At 38.2% G+C, this 19,744-nt stretch overlaps 1 protein-coding gene across 1 annotated transcript in view; it reads left to right on the top strand.

Annotated features, from left to right (window-relative positions):
• Positions 1-3,477: 3,477 nt before the first annotated feature.
• ext1c (exostoses (multiple) 1c) overlaps positions 3,478-19,744 on the top strand; it is a 75,597-nt gene continuing 59,330 nt past the window's right edge. Inside the window, exons 1-2 of the mRNA XM_077507292.1 lie at positions 3,478-3,700; positions 11,242-12,651. Of these exons, the coding sequence (XP_077363418.1) occupies positions 11,699-12,651 (953 nt within the window). The 5' untranslated portion in view covers positions 3,478-3,700; positions 11,242-11,698. The remainder of the gene's footprint in view (positions 3,701-11,241; positions 12,652-19,744) is intronic.

Raw genomic sequence — 19,744 nt, 5'->3', positions numbered from 1 at the left:
ATGTTTGCAAATGTCTTATTTTGATTAAGTAGTCATGAAGGACTACAGAAATGTGCGAAGAACAATTACTGTTGATATGCTGAAATTAGAAGATTTTGACAATTTTACATTTAAAAAAAAGTCTCCAAGCGATCACTCAATTATTAAAATAGTTTTCGATTAATTTAATAATCGATTACTTGTCGAAAACCAGGGCTTAGAAAGTGAAAACCCTGCTACATTTTGGCTTTAGCCACTGATGCTAGCTAGCTAGCTCCCATGATGCTCGTCTACATGCTAGGGAGCTAGCTAGCTAGCATCAGTGGCAGGGTTTTGTTATTTTCCACCTCTGCTTGTCGATTAATCTATTTACTTTTGACAGTTCTAGTACAAATGCGTTTTTTCCCCCAAATGCATCAGCATTCAATTCCTCAATTTGCTTAGCAACTCCGTGACACGTCTATTTCAAATTCATCAGCTGCGCTCCATTCTACCCGATTTTAATTTGAGTTCCAGCTCAAGAATTGAAAAGCAAAGCACATCGATGCCTCAATTGTAATCTTCTCACTGTCTGCTTGACAGCTGGAAGTGGTGTTGCAGCGAATCCAAATCATGTTTTCTACGCCGGGCTCGCGCGTCATGCCGCGCTTTTGATTTACCCCCCACAACTTGTGAACGTGAACAAACACTTTTGCCTCTGATGACTCACAATGTTGACAAGTATGTGCCTGCGAGAGCAAAGCGATTACGAACAAGGTGTGCTGGCACTTTTAAAGTGGCAGTTTATACTGTTGCTTGCATGTGACCTTTTGGGTTGTCCACCATGGCCGATGTCCCATCTCCATAACTAGCACGTTCATGCTTCCGCCTTACAGCTGTATTAAAGGTGCCTGAATACAAAAGACGGCTATGAATGAAAAACAACACAAAGACACGTGACTGAATTCGGACTTTCAAATGCAAGACCTTGATATCCACTTCCCTCAATTTTCCGAAGGTCAACAACGGCTATTTCCGCCAAACTGAAGGTCACACAGAGAGCAAGCAATAAGCCACCGCTGCTGATATATTTCCCACCCTGTCGGAATATCAGAACGAGCCTGTCAAAGCAGCGTGGGCATGTTAAGTCAACATCCCTGACCAACAACTAATTCATTAGATCCACCAGGTAGATCACACTAAGTTGATTGTGTATTGTTTGTTTGTAGCAATCTATCAGAAACATTTCAGGAGTTTACTACATTGTACTTGACCATATCATACATTTTTAGTTGACTATATCCTTTATTTTTGAAGCTGCTGAAAGAACCGAGTGGTATACCTCATTCAAAAGGAACCATACAGTAAATCAAAGGTCTGACAGGGGATATATTGCTGACCTTGAATTTCCTCAGTCGCTTTTCCCCGATCATAAACAATACTCAAGAGATTGTCCTTTGATGGCTGAGCCATACAAAACATTTTTTTTTTTTTAGATTATCAGCCCCACCAGTTGTCTTCTGTTCTAAAAACACACTATTTCAGCTCCGCATTTCATACTTATCACGTACTGTAAACCAGAATTTTCTAAACTGAATTGTTGCTAATTTAATCATGTGTGATAATGCACAAAACTGATTTCTTCCTTTTAAGGTAGTTCTTTTTGGCTATAATTGCGTAGTTTTTGCCTCAGTTTTGAATTTGGTTTGTGCTAGCTGTGTTGTATCATTTATATATTTATTTATTTATTTATTTATTTATTTATTTATTTATTTATTTATTTATTTATTTATTTATTTTAGTTTGTACGACAGAAATACTGACGTTTAACATAAGCAACGTTGACGTATGAATCCAGAAGGGCTCGACTCGAGCTATTTCCTGTTCTCTGGCGCCCTCTATCGTTCAAAGTGCAGATGTCAGCCAACCTGAGCAGAATCATGGAACATTTACCACATACAGTAATGGACTCTATGCACAAATAGCCGTGACGTATTTCGGGGAAAATTTATGAGCGCACCGCCCTTTCCGGTCGTGGCGATTGCCATTTGTTTTCCTTCAGAGACCCTCACCAGTTGTCAGCGTTTTGGAGTATATTTTCGTCATTTTTTCTTATGAGTGTGGTTGCGTGCATTTGTCAAGGCATCGAAGAAGAGGCGAGACGACAGTACATCGAGCAATCATTGCTGGGTGCGCAGATAGACAGGTTTAACTCTGCCTTGTTTTCTCCCCTCTTATGCTAACGCTAACCACCGGAGACACTTTGTGATAACTTGTTAACATCGGCAGGGATAACTACAGTACTCGATCGCACAAGGGCGCCGTTTGTTAACAGTAGAAGCAGAGCTGTATTTTGGAAGTTCAACTTTGTTCATGTGCCTGTATGTATATTCCCATGCTGCTATTTTATTGTATTAAAAACATGAAAATATTTTTATGAGTCATTATTCTTTACCTCTGACAACGCTGTCGGGTTTCCATAGTAAGCACGTTTCAGCATGTCACCACGGGCTGTAAAATGCCAATTTCAAATCAAGTTTTTTGAGGAATGGAAACCATTATATTTTTACTGTGGCATTTCTCAGAATCTATAGCGCCCTCATGCGTTCCAGATGTGTAACCTTCATTTTATGTTCACACTTGCTTAGTTTCAAGTTTTTATTTGGGATTACAGCGGAAAGGTGGAGACTCTCTGACGATTAGTGTCACTTGACAGATTATTTTTCTTAATTATTTCAACAGGAAAGGCTCACACGTAATGTGATAATAATAATGTGGTCATAAAACAACTTGAAACTAAGCAAGTGTGAACATAAAATGAAGGTTACACCTCTGGAACACATGAGGGCGCTAGATTCTTAGAAATGCCACAGGAAAAATGTCGGTTCATCAATGTAATTAGTAGCACCTGTAAATATAATGGTATCCATCCCTCAAAAAACTTGATTTGAAATTTGCATTTTACAAAAATAGCAGTTCTTACAACCAAATGTAATGTATACCAAAATAAATGAAAATAAAAACACAGCAATGTAAATGAATTGGCGTACTGCTGAGCGCAAAGAGCAAACTAGCACACAAACGAATACTGGCTTTGCATAATAAACTACTTTTGGCTAGTGCAAATAATGTCCTGAACTGCATATTAAATTATGGACTATATCTTTTTAATTTGACCCAACCGATTTATTTTTTTATTTTATTTTTTAGAGTTGCTCAGTACAGATGAAGTGCAGTAACTGCAATTTCCAAACTACGACTACTACTACTACTACTACTACAAATAATAATAATAATAATAATAATAATAATAATAATAATAGCATTGTTAACCGAATATCTCTGCTGAAAAAAAGAATTGAAATGAAATTATTTGTTTATTTTATTTTTTAACAACAGGCATTAAGATGCTAAACAGGTTTCTATGTAACAATTCGTTCCTCGTGCGTTAATTGGGTCACGGAACCCACAGCACCGGGTCGCATCCAGAGGTGTACTGTTGTGTTTTTCTTTACGGCTCAGTCAAGACGTCGGAGGAGCGTCTGGACCAATCAGCGGCGCCCGGGGGCGTGTCGCGAATGGCTACCGTATAGTGGAGGTGGAAAATGGATCATTTAAAGCTCATCTTCTCCATTCATATACCGAAGAAGGGAGCCGCGTTCGCCTGCTGAATTTATTATCGAATGTTGGGACTTGGCGTGAAAAAAGGAAAATGACCCGCTAGAGCTCGGTTGGCTACCCGGTAAGAGCCGTGCGCGCTTGAGGAAGTGGCATCTCGTGTGTGATTTGTGTTGCTCGTGTGTTGATGTTTGGATGCTGTATTGATATGCACCTCGATATGATTGTATTGTTCAAATTATTGTACATCACAAGTTTTTAGTCGCATTGGTTGATTTAAACTCAATTCCGTATCTATTGTCAGGACACTGCAATGAGCATAATATATTTATTTCCAAAGTGTATTCTCCAACCTATCAATCAGCCATCAAAACAATGTCTTGTTTGCAGCAGCATCCCGAAATATGACAATGCACTCGTCCAGTTTGCTCTCTATTTTTAATTCATGTGTATAACTGGTGGAGTAGCCGGGTGATGATGTGTCCAAGATGCTCGAATGGAAGAGGTGGATGTAGCTTAGGCTTTGCAAAGTGCAAGCATTTCGGCTGGAGTCAAATTATTGACGTGATGCAGCCAGGTTCTGTACCTGCTACTGCTACCTGATCTCAAGTGGAATGTCACATGTTTTAGTGATGTTTGGAGGACTACCATACCCATTACCCACATTTGGTTTAAACAAGAGACTATATTGGACTGGTCTGTCCAATATCCCATTTGTTTACAGGATTAATGACGCTTTACATTGAAAACACAAATAACAGGAAATACACAGAATACTGAATATCTTTCGGAATCTTGTGCCCTCATATTGAATGGTTCTGAGTATCATCTGCATGCTCCCCGAGACCTTGACTAGGATATGTGATATAGAAAATGGATGGACTATATTCTTGAGCACCAAACATAGTGGAACATATGTGACTTATACACCTATAATCTCTAATAACAATATTGAGGCACTTACTTGCTAATGCAAGCACACATTGATCGCTTCACAAGCAAATTAGGTTCCCCTTCATCTGACAATTATTAGCATAGATTTGAAACATAGAAGGCCAAAACATCCCTAATGAAAATTAAATTGCACTAATAAACTAGCCACTAGAGGGTGCTAGAACTGCACAAATGGAAATCAACCTTACTTTTTTTTTTTTTTTTTAACAAATGTGTTCCTTTTAAATATTGTGAACATGACGACGACGATATTGTGGCAGTTTTAATATCGCAATATCACGATATTGCCCTTATCGTGACCTGTAGTCTGCGATGGATATACTGGAATGGTGAAGGCGCCAATTGTCACTGCATGGTTGTCCAGTCTACATGCCTTTCTAGTTGACCAGCGTATTTATTTCTGAAGCATGCTTTTGTAGTAGTGTTGAATTGCAGTACAGCATACTGAGAGGAATATGTAACATTTTGCCTGTCATGTGTATTATTATAATAATAATACGATACAGCTCTCAGTATGATTGTCTTTGCAAAGGCAGAATGTTGATATACTTTCTTGGGGATAGTTTTATGTGGGTGTACATGATTTTGTGCCTGGTGAGAATATGGACTCTATAATTCTACATAGTTTTATGAGAACCGTAGACTTTTTAAGTTTCTCATTATCTTGAATTTGCCATTTTGAAGTAAAGGTAGTATATTAAAGAAAAGAGCATAAAATACCCGCTATTCATTTAGTTTGAATCCCAAAGTAAGACAAAATATGCCGTAATTATATTTGGCAATGAATTACCACTCACTTGTTGTGTGTTTTTGATGCGAAAAAGACTTTCCTGGAATAAAGTGTTGTCATTATCTCGGATGCAGCGGAAGGGCTCTCGTGGGAAGGCGGATCCCGACAGCCTGCCGTGCACGGATTCCCTCTGATTGATGAGTTGTCTCTTTGGATACGACAGCTCTTCATCTTAATGGGAGTTTTACGTCCATATGATGTTTTGGTAACACCTCCTCCCTTGTGGAAAGAAGAGGCTTGTATCTCCGATTTAGACGTTGCAAAAATGAATTCTTCTATAGTTTTAAGCCCCTGTGTGATTTTGATCCTTATGTTTTAAGGTCATGTACAGGTAAGGTAGAAAGTGAAGGCTTTAAAGACACCATAATCCATAAAAAAAAAAAAAAAAAAAGAATATATTGTATATCATTTCTATTAATTTGTCGCATCATCCTTAATTTAATTTTCCAGCCATTTTGTGAACATGTCGTTCAGTCCCTTTTATCACCGGGTCTTGACTCCGCCGATGTCAAGGTCTGATTGTTTGTAGGTCGATCTAATTACGCTTGTGTGTCGCGTCTGCACAGATGAGATGCGCCGCATGTTTGATGCTTCGAGCTGTTTGTGTTTATTGACAACGGTGTCTTTTCTAGAATTTTATATTTGGCGTATGCTTCGAGCTGATTTTCAGTATAAATCCTGCTCGTCTGCAATACAACCCGCTGCTGAGATGTTTTTGTTTTTGTTTTGTTTTTAGGTGGCAGAGACATCCGCAAGAAGTTTCTGCCCGTCTTCTATGTTGTTAATTAGCCCTTGTGGCGTTGAAGTGTAGCATATTGTTGAGTAATTCATCAACTTCAGCTTGTAATTAAGATGAGCAGTTGTTTTGCAGCTTGACATAAACATTATATTAACTTAAACCAACAAGACCCATATAAAGTTTTTCTGCAACATGAATACTTTTGATCTTACTTGTGACATATTCTATGCAGTATTTACATAGGCTGCCAATTTGGGCACCTCTGCAATTACTCGGCTCAGTCCAGTTCCCCTCTGGTTCCCTGCACTATACTGTCACAACTGAGCCCTTTAATCAGAACGTTTAATTTTAGCCGGGCCTGGCCGCAAGATTTGTGTTTTTCCTCAGTACACCTCATTTCGCTGAAGTAACATGTCGGCCATATCTCGGCCAGTGAAAACACAGTGCCAGATGTGCGTTTGAATCGAGTTTAGACACATACTCAGCCAACACAAAGTCACCTAAACGCTTGCTGCTATTTAACAATGGTATGAGTCATGCTGTTTTTAGGTGTAACCACCCAAGATTTAGGGTTGGCTTCCATCACTCAGGTGGAGTGTCTAAGGCAGGGGTGTCAAACGTGTTTTCAACACGGGCCACATCGTGGTCGTGGTTATACTGGTGAAACTACAAAAATGTATTCAGTGTTCCCTCATTTAACACGGGTGTTACTTTCCAAAAACTACCGGCGATAATAGAAATCCGCATTAATTAAAAAAATAAAATAAAATCCCGTTAATTTTATATATATATATATATATATATATATATATATATATATATATATATATATATATATATATATATATATATATATATATATATATGTATATAGTTGATAGCTAGATATCTAGCTATCTAGCTTGATAGCTATCTAGCCAGCTTGATATCTATCTATTAGGGGTGCACCGATCACAATTTTCCAGCCGATCACCGATCCCCGATCTTTTAAAAAGTCTGACCTGCTGATCCCGATTTTTGCCGATACCGATTTTTTTCACGTCAAGCAGCTTATATTTTCAGTGTTCCAGTCTTGTTTTATTCGAAAACAATGAACAATATTGGCGAAATAATACAAATGGGTTGTTTTAATGGCACATGAAGTAGTTCTCTCAAATAAAAATACAAATCCTTTTAGTCTTCTCAGCAGAAGAGGCTTTTTTTCAGACCTCTGAGGAGGGAGATAAGATTGGTGGAAAAGATCGGTTTATTTTTAAGGGATCGGCCGATCACCGATCTTCCAAAATTAAGAAAATCGGGGCCGATAAATCGGCTGGCCGATAAATCGGCTGGCCGATTGATCGGTACACCCCTACTATCTATCTATCTATCTATCTATCTATCTATCTATCTAGCTAGCTAGCTAGCTAGCTAGCTTGCTTGATATCTATCTATCTATCTAGCTAGCTAGCTAGCTTGCTTGATATCTATCTATCTATCTATCTATCTATCTAGCTAGCTAGCTAGCTTGATAGCTATCTATCTATCTAGCTTGATAGCTATCGATCTATCTATCTAGCTTGATAGCTATCGATCTATCTATCTATCTATCTATCTATCTCGCTAGCTACTGTAGCTAGCAAGCTAAATATCTATCTATATAGCTAGCTACCTAGTCTGCTACTCTATCTATCTATCTATCTAGACAGCTTTGTAGCTACCTGAGTCAGACTATGTAGCTTTCTCTCTACCTGTAGTTATCTCGCTTTTTTGTTACTATATTAAAGGCGGAGGTCTTTGTCTGTACCGCACCTGCAGAAATCCTATGAACACAAAAGAAGCTTGACAACAGAATAAGAAGCATTGGCCGAATCACAATTGGGGGGAAAAAAAAAGTAGCCCTGAAGGTCGGGATAAAAAGGAGAGATTGGATCCATCCTCCATCTCAATATTCATCATGTACTGCATTGTGATTATTTTTCTCTCATGTCACATGGAGACAAGGACCAATTCATTACTGTGTCATTCAGGAAGGCATATTTCATATGAATAATTTTAATGGCTTCTTGGGATTCACTGTGCGATAATGTACAATTCCTGCCCAACGCTACCTCACCTTGAACTCCTTCTTTCCACCTTGATGCCTCCACACAATTTATTGAGCCTCGTGGCTTGTCCTCCAGTGCTTGTCGCCACCATAATGGTCCATGATTGATGTGTGACCCACAGACCTCTGCCGCTACTTAGAGCCAGGTACTTGTGGGCATCCATAAGTGCATCTGCCCTTGCTAATTTGTAGCTCGAAGGAACTCACACTGCGGCGTTTTCACGTCTCCATTGCTGTTTTTTTTTTTTAAAGCAGCACACACTTTTTGCACATTCAGTCGTGGAGAATGTGTTTTTACATAGTTTTTTTTTTTTGACAAATTGCAACATAGTAGATCACCTGTGGCTGTGTATCAGGTTTTATTTGTGGTAGGTTATGTCACGGCTTCCCAACTGTTTTCTGGTAAGAAAAAACATACAGTTGAAAGTGAAATAAATCTGTGCACTGTTGATTTTTGGATGGCGCTGTGGTGCATGCATGCACACACAGAAATACACCACTTAAGAATGTATTTCCATACTAAATTGTGTGCCGAATTGAACACCGCACCCACTTCAACTTCAAAGGAGCTAAACACTGTGTTTTGTTTGACTTGTTTATATGCTTAAAAAAAAAAATGGAACAGCGGCGGCTGAAAATATATCAGAAATGACAGCTGTGCCAAAGCTGTAACTGAGTTTGAAAGATCAAAGAATAGAGAGGGAGAGTTTTAAATGTATTCGTATAATATATCTACTGGTACCACTCCTATACAGCAATGCTTGTTTTCAAGTGTTTCATAAATAAAGTTGAGTTGAGTAAAGTAACATACACATTATGTCGATAGTCTAATCTTACTTTAAATTTCTTTACATCTCTTTTTGATACAAAAAAACAAACAAACCCTAAAATGGATCCTACTGTTACCCAGCGTGTTCACAGCCGTTGGCAAGAGCCGCATTCATATCAGACAAGGTATTATTTATCCAAGTTGCTTGCATGATGTGGCCGCCATCCCTTCTTGGCTGGAGTAATGAGGAATGTGAATGAGTGGTAGAGGACGTGGGCAGGTGAGTCCTGAAAGCCGCCTTTGTGTGGAAGCTGGCAGCAGGTACACTATCCTCTACTGTGAGACCCCGAAACGCACACAGAGACACACTCTTACTGTACATATAAGAGTACAGGGCATGGACAAAAAAAAAAAAAAAATTAACCGTTGAGGAATTAACAGAAAATGTGAAGCGAATAGTTTTCCTTCTTCTCTCCCGTATTTTCATTTAAACTGCTAAATACATTCCCTCAACTCCAATCTGTGCTATGGAACGTAGGAGTTAACACCACATTTGGGAATTCAATTCATAAGACAATTTACATGCTATAGAATATATGCTAAATAGGGCAGGTCCCATCAAGAAGTTGTTTGTGTATGAAAAACAACAACAACAACAAACAGTAGATACTTGGTACAAATCAACGACAGGTTCTTTCTGAAACTGTTTGTCCTTATATCTTAACACACAAACTCAATTTTGGAACATTGGTAACTCTTTGTAACTCAATGTTATATTTTTGAAGGTTGTGTGGAAAAACTCCCTTGAAATATTCCGTATCAGAGGTCAGCATGGATGTTGTCCAACTCCCCTAAGTAGTTGATTGTCAGTAGTTCGCCAGCATCATCACCATGTTCTACTGTTAACCACAAACTAGTGGACACTGAATGAACAATCCCTCTTCTGGTTGGAGCCAAGTAGTAGACGCTAGAGTACGTTGAATCAAATCCACACTAGAACAGGAAGAACACAAACTCCAACACATGATGGTCAGCAATGACGTACGAACACAGAATGTAGTCAAGCCCACCTTCATCAAGTCTAAGTCAAGTGCGAGTCACAAAAGGTCCAAGTCCAACATCAGATGAGATCAAAATACTATTTTCATGACCACAAAATTAGACAAATTTCATTATTAAACTTTCATTATTATAGATACAAAAATGTGAGGACATCGAGTTTGCCTCTTAAAGAAAGAATTATTAGCAGCTAATAATCCTTAGCTAATGATTAGCTAAGAATTATTAGCAGCTAATAATCCTTAGCTAATGATTAGCTAAGAATTATTAGCAGCTAATAATCCTTAGCTAATGATTAGCTAAAAATTATTAGCAGCTAATAATCCTTAGCTAATGATTAGCTAAAAATTATTAGCAGCTAATAATCCTTAGCTAATGATTAGCTAAAAATTATTAGCAGCTAATAATCCTTAGCTAATGATTAGCTAAGAATTATTAGCAGCTAATAATCCTTAGCTAATGATTAGCTAAAAATTATTAGCAGCTAATAATTCTTAGCTAATGATTAGCTAAAAATTATTAGCAGCTAATAATTCTTAGCTAATGATTAGCTTAGCTTTTGTTTTTTGTTGTGCCTCAACAAGTGTCGAACAGTTTGACATGGATCCGTAAGTGTCCGAAATTGTCTTCTTACATAATCGTCAGGTTGTTTCATGTTTGTTTTTTTTGTTTTTTAATTTTACTTTAAGATATTGTAGCGAATGCCAGTTCTCGATGCTTAGTTAAACCCAATTTTATAACCCCGCTGTTGACAAAGTGCTTTGGCACTTTGGCACTCAGATAGCTGTGTGCCTGGAAGCCATAGTTAGCGGGTAGCCAATGTTATGTCCGTCTATTTTGATAATGTGAAAAACTTTATTTCAAGTTTCTTTTGAAGGAGGACCTTAATTTTCAAGAATAAAAACGTAGTTGGACTTCAAATCGAAATATTTTGCAAGTCCAATGACCGAGTCTGTGACTAGTCCAAGACAAAAAACAAACAAAAACGTGTTGAGTCCCGACATCCCTACGTACAAACACCTAAACTCAGAACTGTGAGGTGGATTGGTAAACCACAAATCACCATGCAGCTGGGGAAGAATATTTCAACTCAAAACAAAATAAAATATGTGCAGGTAGACAAATTCTAAATGTCCACCTGATTGGTTATTGATTTCATGAAACACAATGTGAGTTTCTGTTACACAAATGAAAAGGTCTCTGTTTGGTTGAGGAGTGGCGACTTGCTGTGTACTGATCTGTATTCTTGTTTGTTTGCTTCTCCATAGGAGGGGCCTGCCGACAGCAGTTGCGCCAGGCACCATGAGGCAGCAAGCTTGTCTGGAGAGAGTGAGGAAATCGCCCTTCATTCCTGTCGAGCAGGCTGCGCCGGGGAAGAAATGCACACAGCATCGGCGGGAGCCGCTTATTCCGCAACCGAGACAGCAGAACACCGGCATCTGAGAGTTGACAACAAATGGGAAAGACATTCAAAGACTGACTGAGGGCAGAGTAACTTGGACTGTGTCATCCTAAATGGCAAAGTGGACTGGGCCACACTTGGAGGAGGCGGTGATGTCATTGTTAACACGTTGCCCTCCTTTAGAAGCTCCTTGTTAGAAGTCACCAGGTCGGCTCGTGCCCCTGTGAGGCTTCAAAGCTGAGGGGCAAAGGCGAAGGGGGGGAAAAAAAAAAGGACACGTGAGCGTCAGACCACAGGAAAAAACGAGACTGCGACAGGCCCCCATGCAGGCGCGCAAGAAATATGTTCTGCTGGGCTTGTGTACGTTCTGCTGGCTGGTTCTCTTTTACTTCGGTAGGGGAGTCCAGCTACCTGTACGTTTGCTGCGGATGCTGACAGGCCAGCAGGGTGAGATAGTGCGACCCTGGCCCAACTGGACCGACAGGGCCTTCCTGCCCTGCTATGCTCACCTGAGCGAGCTCCAGACAGACCCCGGGACGTCCGAGTCGCCCCGCCAGCGCCGGCAAGCGTGGTCTGTTATTTACAAGGACAGCCACTGCCGCATGGAGACTTGCTTTGACTTTTCGCGGTGTCGGCGTAGAGGGAGAGAAGGGTTCAGGGTGTATGTTTATCCGTCTGAGAAAAATGACCACGTATCTGAAAGCTACAAAAAGATCTTGACATCTATAGCCGAGTCCCGATATTACACATCGGATCCACGCGAAGCGTGTTTGTTTGTGCTTGGGATTGACACCCTGGACAGGGACCAGCTGTCAGGGCAGTTTGTGCCCAATGTGGATGAACGCATTCGGGGTTACCCTCTTTGGAATGACGGGCGCAATCACCTGATCTTCAACCTTTACTCAGGCACTTGGCCCAACTACACAGAGGACCTGGGTTTCAACATCGGCCAGGCCATCTTGGCCAGAGCCAGCCTCAACACAGAACATTTCAGGCCGGGGTTTGACATCTCCATCCCGCTCTTTTCAAAGGACCACCCGCAGAAGGGTGGGGAACGAGGCTGGTTGGTCAGGAACACTACCCCGCCACGGAGGAAATACCTGCTGATGTTCAAAGGGAAGCGCTATCTTACAGGCATCGGCTCAGATACCCGAAACGCTCTCCATCATATCCACAACGGGAAGGACATTGTGTCATTAACTACATGCCGCCACGGGAAGGACTGGGAAAAGCATAAAGATGCCCGTTGTGACCATGACAACCTGGAATATGAGAGGTAAGACGGGAAAATACGATTTGTCGTAAGGCTGGGGAAAATAAGTCGACCAAGTCGACTTTAAAAATAGGTTGACTGGAACCTTGTTTTGGTTTTATACACTTCCTTTTTTTTTTTTTTTATAGGCACTATTACATGTGTAATGTAGGTATGATGTACAGTATGTGTGAACTAAATGGTAGTCAGTGTGTTTACCTTAAGTGGTAATTGCTAGCGCGCTAATGCTAATCGTGACGACTAACCGTCATAGAATAATGTGTTACAGCATCGTCTGTGACTTTTGAGACATTATTACATGTGTATTGTAGATATGATGTATGTGTAAACTAAATTGTAGTTAGTGTTTGTTTATATTAAGTGGTAATCGCTAATGCTAATCGCGATTGCGAACCGTTGTGTTTAATAATGCATATGTATAGAAGATAAGAATAGTTATATCTACTCAGTTCAACTTGCGTCTAACCTTAGAGGATTAAAAAATATGTTGGGGCAATCTACTTGATTAATTGTTGGGGGAAAAAAGCATCAGTAACAGCACCAAATCTTTTGTTTTATTTGTTTGTCCTATGACTCACAACAAATGCAGTAGCTATTTATATTAAAAAATAAAGAAAAACAGACAGAAGAAGTTTACGTTCTGAACCATTTATATGATTAATATCTATCTCCAATCACATCCGAGTGTTTGCGCATGTTATTATTCAGCAGTGCTAATGAGAAAGGTGATAATAAAATACGGCACTTTAGGACATGCCATCTGTTCTCGCCTCCACCCTGAACTTAAACTAAGCAATAAACCTCAAGTGCTGACAGCGCCGCTCATTAGGAAGTCTGCGCCTTTCCATTTAGAGACTGATGACGAGTCCCTGAGATGGTCGAAAACGACTCTATTAGGAGTTTGAGCGATAGAATTGTGTGCGGAATTCTAAGTTCTCAGTAATTTTGTTTTAGATGTTGGCAAACCAAACCGAGAAGACCCAAACCCTAAAACTAACCCTAACCCGACTCCACCTGCATCATGCTCTCAGACTATAACTGATTTATTCAAATGTCCGTTGCAATGCTGGTTTGATAGGTCAAAGTTGAGCCATAATTGGTGTTACTGCCTTTCACAAATAGTTGAGGGCGGTTGTTGGTAAATTTCCAACAGCTGTGTAGTGGAAATGAATTTTTATACCATTTCCAAATCCTAATATCAATGAGTAAGTAGTAGTGTTGAATTTTAATGTTTTGTTCTGTTACTGCATGTCAGTGGGTCCTTTTGCTTAGAGTAGGAAGTAAGTAGGAACTTTGCATGAGGCTCTAATCCACATTTCCAAGTATGTGGTTGGAAATATCTGACTTAACATTTCTCTGGAATGCAGCTAATGTGTCTGACCAGAACTCGTACTATGCATCTAATCATACCTACTCAGACTGAGATAGGTATTAGAACGAATCTGATACAATTGAATCACCTTGATAGATGGGAAATTGAAAGGACTGGCTTTTAAAGGTCACCTCACCGTCAAATTTATGGTGCAGTTACAGAAGCTCAGAAAACTTTAAATCATTTGCTCAGATTTGGCCCGCTGCTTCATTTTATAAGCAATTCTTGTGCATCACTATAAATTAAGCGCTACCCAAATATCTAAATGTCATATGTAGAAATAATAATGTAGATATATTGCAAGTGACTTTAACTTAAAACATATTTGAACAAACTATTCTACTTAACGGCTGATTTCTAAACCAGTTATCCATCAGTTGTTGTGTATATGTGAAATATTTCATAGTTCTATGCTATAATGTGGCCCATGACAAAAACATTGTTTGGTTTAGAGAAGGGGTGTGAAACTCATGTTAGCTCATGGGCCGCATGGAGGAAAATATATTATCAAGTGGGCCGCATCGGGAAAATAACGGCATATAACTTAAAAACGATTGCCGTCATTTATATTTTCATATTGTTCCGAAAAGTAACATAAATGTAAATGGAATGCGGCAACATTGCCGGTATACGTTCCGGACGTGTTAAATTGACCTGTTTTGCATATATACATGTTCCCAGAATGCATTGCGTGGCGCAGTTAATGATGTTATAAGAACGTTAATCCTTGTCGTATCTATTTGTGTTACCAGGAATTGAACTTGTGTTGTATTTAACACGTTCATGTCGGTGTATGATTACAAAAAATAATAATAATTAAACAAACCGTAGTTTAAGTTGTGTGTAAAATAATGACATCCAAGACGACGATTCCCCGTACAAGTTGCATTGCTTATCTGAGGGCTGCTTGTGAAATTAATTACAAATTTATATGTTTTGATTGTGGCCGGCTGATTAATTAGTCCGACATTACATTTTTTTTTTTAACTTTACAAAATCATCTTACGGGCCGGATCCAACCCCGTTGCGGGCCTGATCCGGCTCACGGGCCGTATGTTTGATATCCCTGGTTTAGAGGTATAAACACCCAAAAGCGGGCCATTTGAAACTGTGTAATACGACTGAAATGGTGGTTAGTCGGTGTCTCCAGCTATCCAACTACACTCCTTCTTTAGTCTTGTTTACATTGAGGGTGGGCAGCAAACTGATGAAATTGCTTAAAGTCGCAATGAATGAGCTCATTTATTCCACGTAGCCCGTTATTGAGACACTGCAGTGGCGGTGGGATGAAGCGGACAGAAGCACACTGGAGGGAGTTGTGGCTGTCTCGTGCGTTTTTTTTTTTTTGTAGAAGCGAGGTGGCATTATGGAAATACAGAAATATCTGAGGGATTTCTTTTTGGCACTCATTTGTGTAAATCCTGAACAGAGAGGAAGGGTGTTGTTGGGCGCATCTTGTTTTACATTCATTTTACAGTTGACTGACAAAAAAAATATATTGTATTTTCTGTGAAATTATGTCCCTCAGTCGATTGTAATATACTTCAGGGACCAAAATAGTAAAGATATGTTCCTACTTGTCAACGGTGGCATTACCTTTGGGGGTACAATGATGTTCTTTTATAAGCGTCTATGGGCTTACTTCTCTTTTCTTCTACGGATTAGTTATCTATTAAAAAAAAACAAAAAACATGCCTATAATCACTGCTATTCTTGCCATGAGCTTTTGTGCCCGTGTCACAGTTAATGAAGCTCTTAGAAGGTGGTACCAGGTTAATGAGCGGATGCATCTGCTCCGCCGGCAGATTAGCCTGGAGGGACCGGGACAAGACCGTCAAAAGGAGAAGTGGGAGGGGTTGAAGAAGGATGAGGAACTTGGGGTGTGGGGTAGCGGCAAGTAATATAGATTGAAATGAACAAATAAATGTCATAACATCATATTTGATATTTATTTCATTTTTTTTATTTTTATTTTTTTATTATTATTATTTTTTTATCCAACCTTGCTAGGTTGCAAACAATCAAGCAAGTGGAAGTACAAGTATTACTTCCAAAGTGCAAGTAAGGGCATTTATATTAAAAGTGCCCAATTTGTACAGTATATTGAATTACTTTTTAGAGGTTCTTAACTCCTCAAATTTGTGCAGTCAATTAAAAGAAAATCACTAGAAAGCTGCATTGCATGTCTTTTTTTTTGTGTTTTTTTTGCCAATGTTAAACTAAATTAGAGGTTTGCAATCTGCAGTTCTGGAGCCACATTTGGCATTTCGTCCCGCTCCCTGTGGATCTAAAAAAAATAATAATAATAATAAAATAAATAAATAAATAAAAATCTGTAGAAATTAATATTTTGTTACATATGTACTTTATTATTTTTTTTTAGGTAAAATATTAAATGAATAAACGATTTAGCTGCTAAGAAATGTGCAGAATTAAATATTTAAAAAATGAGAAGAGTCAAAATTTTTAACATTTTATTACATATTTAGTTGTATTTTTTTTAGGTAAAATTTAAATTAATTAATGATTTAGCTAAAAAAAAAAAAAAAAAAATGCAGATTTAAATATTTAAAAAATGACAAGTCCAAATTTTGAATTCAGAAAAAGATATGAACAGTAGATAAAAAAAAAGTTTTTCCCCTTAAATGTCCATAAAATGTCCAAAATTGAAGAGGAAAAGCAGAAAATTACAATAAAATCCAATGAAATTGCCAAACATGGCAGAGAATTCAATAAAAAAAAAGGCAGAAAATAATTGCCAAAAGTCAGAAATTAGACTAAAAAAAACAACCTAAAAAATAACTATAAAATGTCAATAAGCAAAAGAATAAATCTCGAAAATGACCATAAAATGTCCACAAAATTGCAAAAAAATAAAATAAATAAAAAAAAATCCTAAAATTAATAGCAAAAAAGCAGAAAAAAAATCAAAGACAAAAAGGTAGAAGAAAATAAATCTCAAATTATTGGATGTTTCTTCTTTTTATGTTATGGTGCAGCTCTAATTAGCCCTAAGCCTCACCCCATTCGGCTTACACTAACTCAGTTTCAGTCATCATAATTTTCAAATGTTTTGCAGCGCAAGACAGATTTTTTTTTTTTTTTTTGTCCTAAAATCGCTCATTTGACAGTAAAGGTTGCTGACCCCTGACGTAAACGTTCATTAATTTTGACTAAAAGCGGAAGGGAAATACTGGGACAATAATGTCTGTGTGTGTGCATGGATTATGGATGAGAGTAAAGAAAACAGAGCAAGTAGTAGGAAAGACTATTTCGAGGTAGGACCTTGCGGTACCTAAAGCATCAAGTTCAGGAAGGTCGAATGGGAACAAGCCATGAGATAAAGATATCACGAAAAAAGTTCAATAACTTCTGGTTTCTTCGAAGCAAACTTTATGAAAATGCAAGTGAGTTGTGGCAGAAGGGTGGCAGAGATTGAGAACCGTGGTTCATAACAGGAATGGGAGGAGAGGGAGATTTTGAAACACAAGAGAAGCTGTGCTGCAGCCTAACGGCCTAGTTTTCTTCACTTTGGAGGATTCGCTAAGAAAGTGAAGAGAAGCATACGTTGTACATTGAATGCAAATGAGCAGGTGGGGGGGCAGAGTACTAGAGTTCAACTTGGCCCTAGTACTGAATGTGCGAGTGATAGCAGACAGATTAAAAAGACATGGATAAGGGTGACCGATTAGAGCACTTGGGGAGTGCAGACATTCACCAAGGTTTATCTTGTGCCACTTACGACTGGCATTGTTGACATTTCGAAGATAATTTTTTCTATTGAGGATTCTAAAAAAAAAAAAGAAAAAGCAAGTAATTTCTCTTATGCTAACACAATATTTTTCAAATTTGCATTATCGTAAAATCCTGTGTGTATAATACGCACCCGTGTAGAATACGTCCTCTCATAATCACTCTTAAAAAGCAGTTTTTTTGTGTGTGTGTGTACTTGTGTATAATACGGTCCCCCGATTTACTAGTATCTTATCTAGTATACTAGTATCCTTTATCAGATTGAATAATATGAATTAAAGATTCAAAACATACAAATTAATGCTTTGAAATCCAGGTTTAAAACTACTGTATGCTCTTTTTCCATCCCTTTGATTAAAGTTTTTTAAATTATCTTTTTTAAATCATGTTTTTGAACATCTTTTTCTTGCTCTGTATGCTCTTAATAATTTTAATGAACATTTTATTTTCTTTACTTTAAAATTTCATTTAAATTTGTATTTTATTTTTTCTAGATATTGTGGCCATTCTCCTGTTTTGTGTGTGACATCCTCACAACAATTCTGTTGTTCTTCCATGCTTCAAGCTTCAACAATAATTGAGACCTTATAAATTATAGGATATTTATTGTCTTAAGTTAGCTTTGCCAGCATATATACTAGAGATGTAACGATAAGCGCGATATTGTGATATTAAAACTGCCATAATATTGTCGTCGTCATGTTAATGATATTTAAATGCAACACATGTTAAAAACATCAGGTTGATTTCCATTTGTGCAATTCTAGCGCCCTCTCATGGCTAGTTTTTTACTGCAATTTAATTTTCATTAGGCATGTTTTGGCCTTTATATGTTTAAAATCTACGCTAATTGTCAGATGAAGGGGAACGTAATATGCCTGTGAAGCAAGTCAATATGTGGAGGAATTCAATGTGTGCATGCATTCACAACATAACATAAAAATAACATAACAATAATAATAATAAAAACATAATAATAACTAGAGCTGCGAGCAGCATTGAAATGTAGTATGATACACCATTCGATTGATTGATTGATTGATTGATTTGGGATAATTTATTTATTTATTTGAAATGTTATTTATGGTATTTTACAACCAATACCATGCAAAATATAATAGCATGGAAGTGGTTAAAGAAAATAAGTTGTCAATCATTACATATTTTTATATATTTTGACAAAATGATTCTGTGGATTCTCATCAAAATCTAATGGGAAAAATACCACAAAAAAAAAATACAAGTTGGAAAAAATGAAATAAATCAACTACCATAATCAGGACGTTGCACACAAACACACAATACCAACATAAATAAACTATATCATCACATACAAACCTTACATTTGAAATGTTACAATGCTGAGACAAAGAAACCGTATTTTTTACAAGTTGCAAATGTGTGCGTCATGACCTGTAAGTGGTAAATGAGAATGTTGGCAACCCAAATGAGAAATGCGGCAGCCCACTGTAATTAGGGTAAGTGAAATTGTATCTCAGAAGACGATGTGGTCTCTGTGTGCTTTTGCGCACGTAGAACGTCCCTGCAGCCTGTTTAGAACATTTGCAAAAGAGAGGAATCATTGTGATTTTGTGGCCCTTGAACACACTGTTCTCCATTGTTGCCCCCCCACTACATCAGCAGCCAGCTCATACTTTTGGATCCCACACATCATCAGTCTTTCTCCCGTAAATTGTGGTTGAACGTATGTATTGAGTCATCGAGAACAGCTTCACAATGTGGCAAAAAAGTCGTAGGCAAGACATCATTTGCCCATTTAGCTGGCTGTTGCTGCTGCTTTTCAACCGCTGACTTATAAAACCAAATGAAGCAAATGTTAAAATTTTAAATTCAGAGGTTTGATGTGTCCCGACATTCCAGTTTTTTAAATTGACATCTTGTTCTGACCGCTGCTATAAAGCAAACAGTGAGAGATGTTTAACCTGACATCTAGAAGACATGCTCGTGCGG

This window comes from Festucalex cinctus, chromosome 19, assembly GCF_051991245.1.
Source record: "Festucalex cinctus isolate MCC-2025b chromosome 19, RoL_Fcin_1.0, whole genome shotgun sequence".
In the NCBI taxonomy this organism is placed as follows: Eukaryota; Metazoa; Chordata; class Actinopteri; order Syngnathiformes; family Syngnathidae; genus Festucalex; species Festucalex cinctus.
The sequence above is the reverse complement of the archived record's forward strand: the minus strand, read 5'-3'. Positions and strand labels throughout refer to the sequence as shown.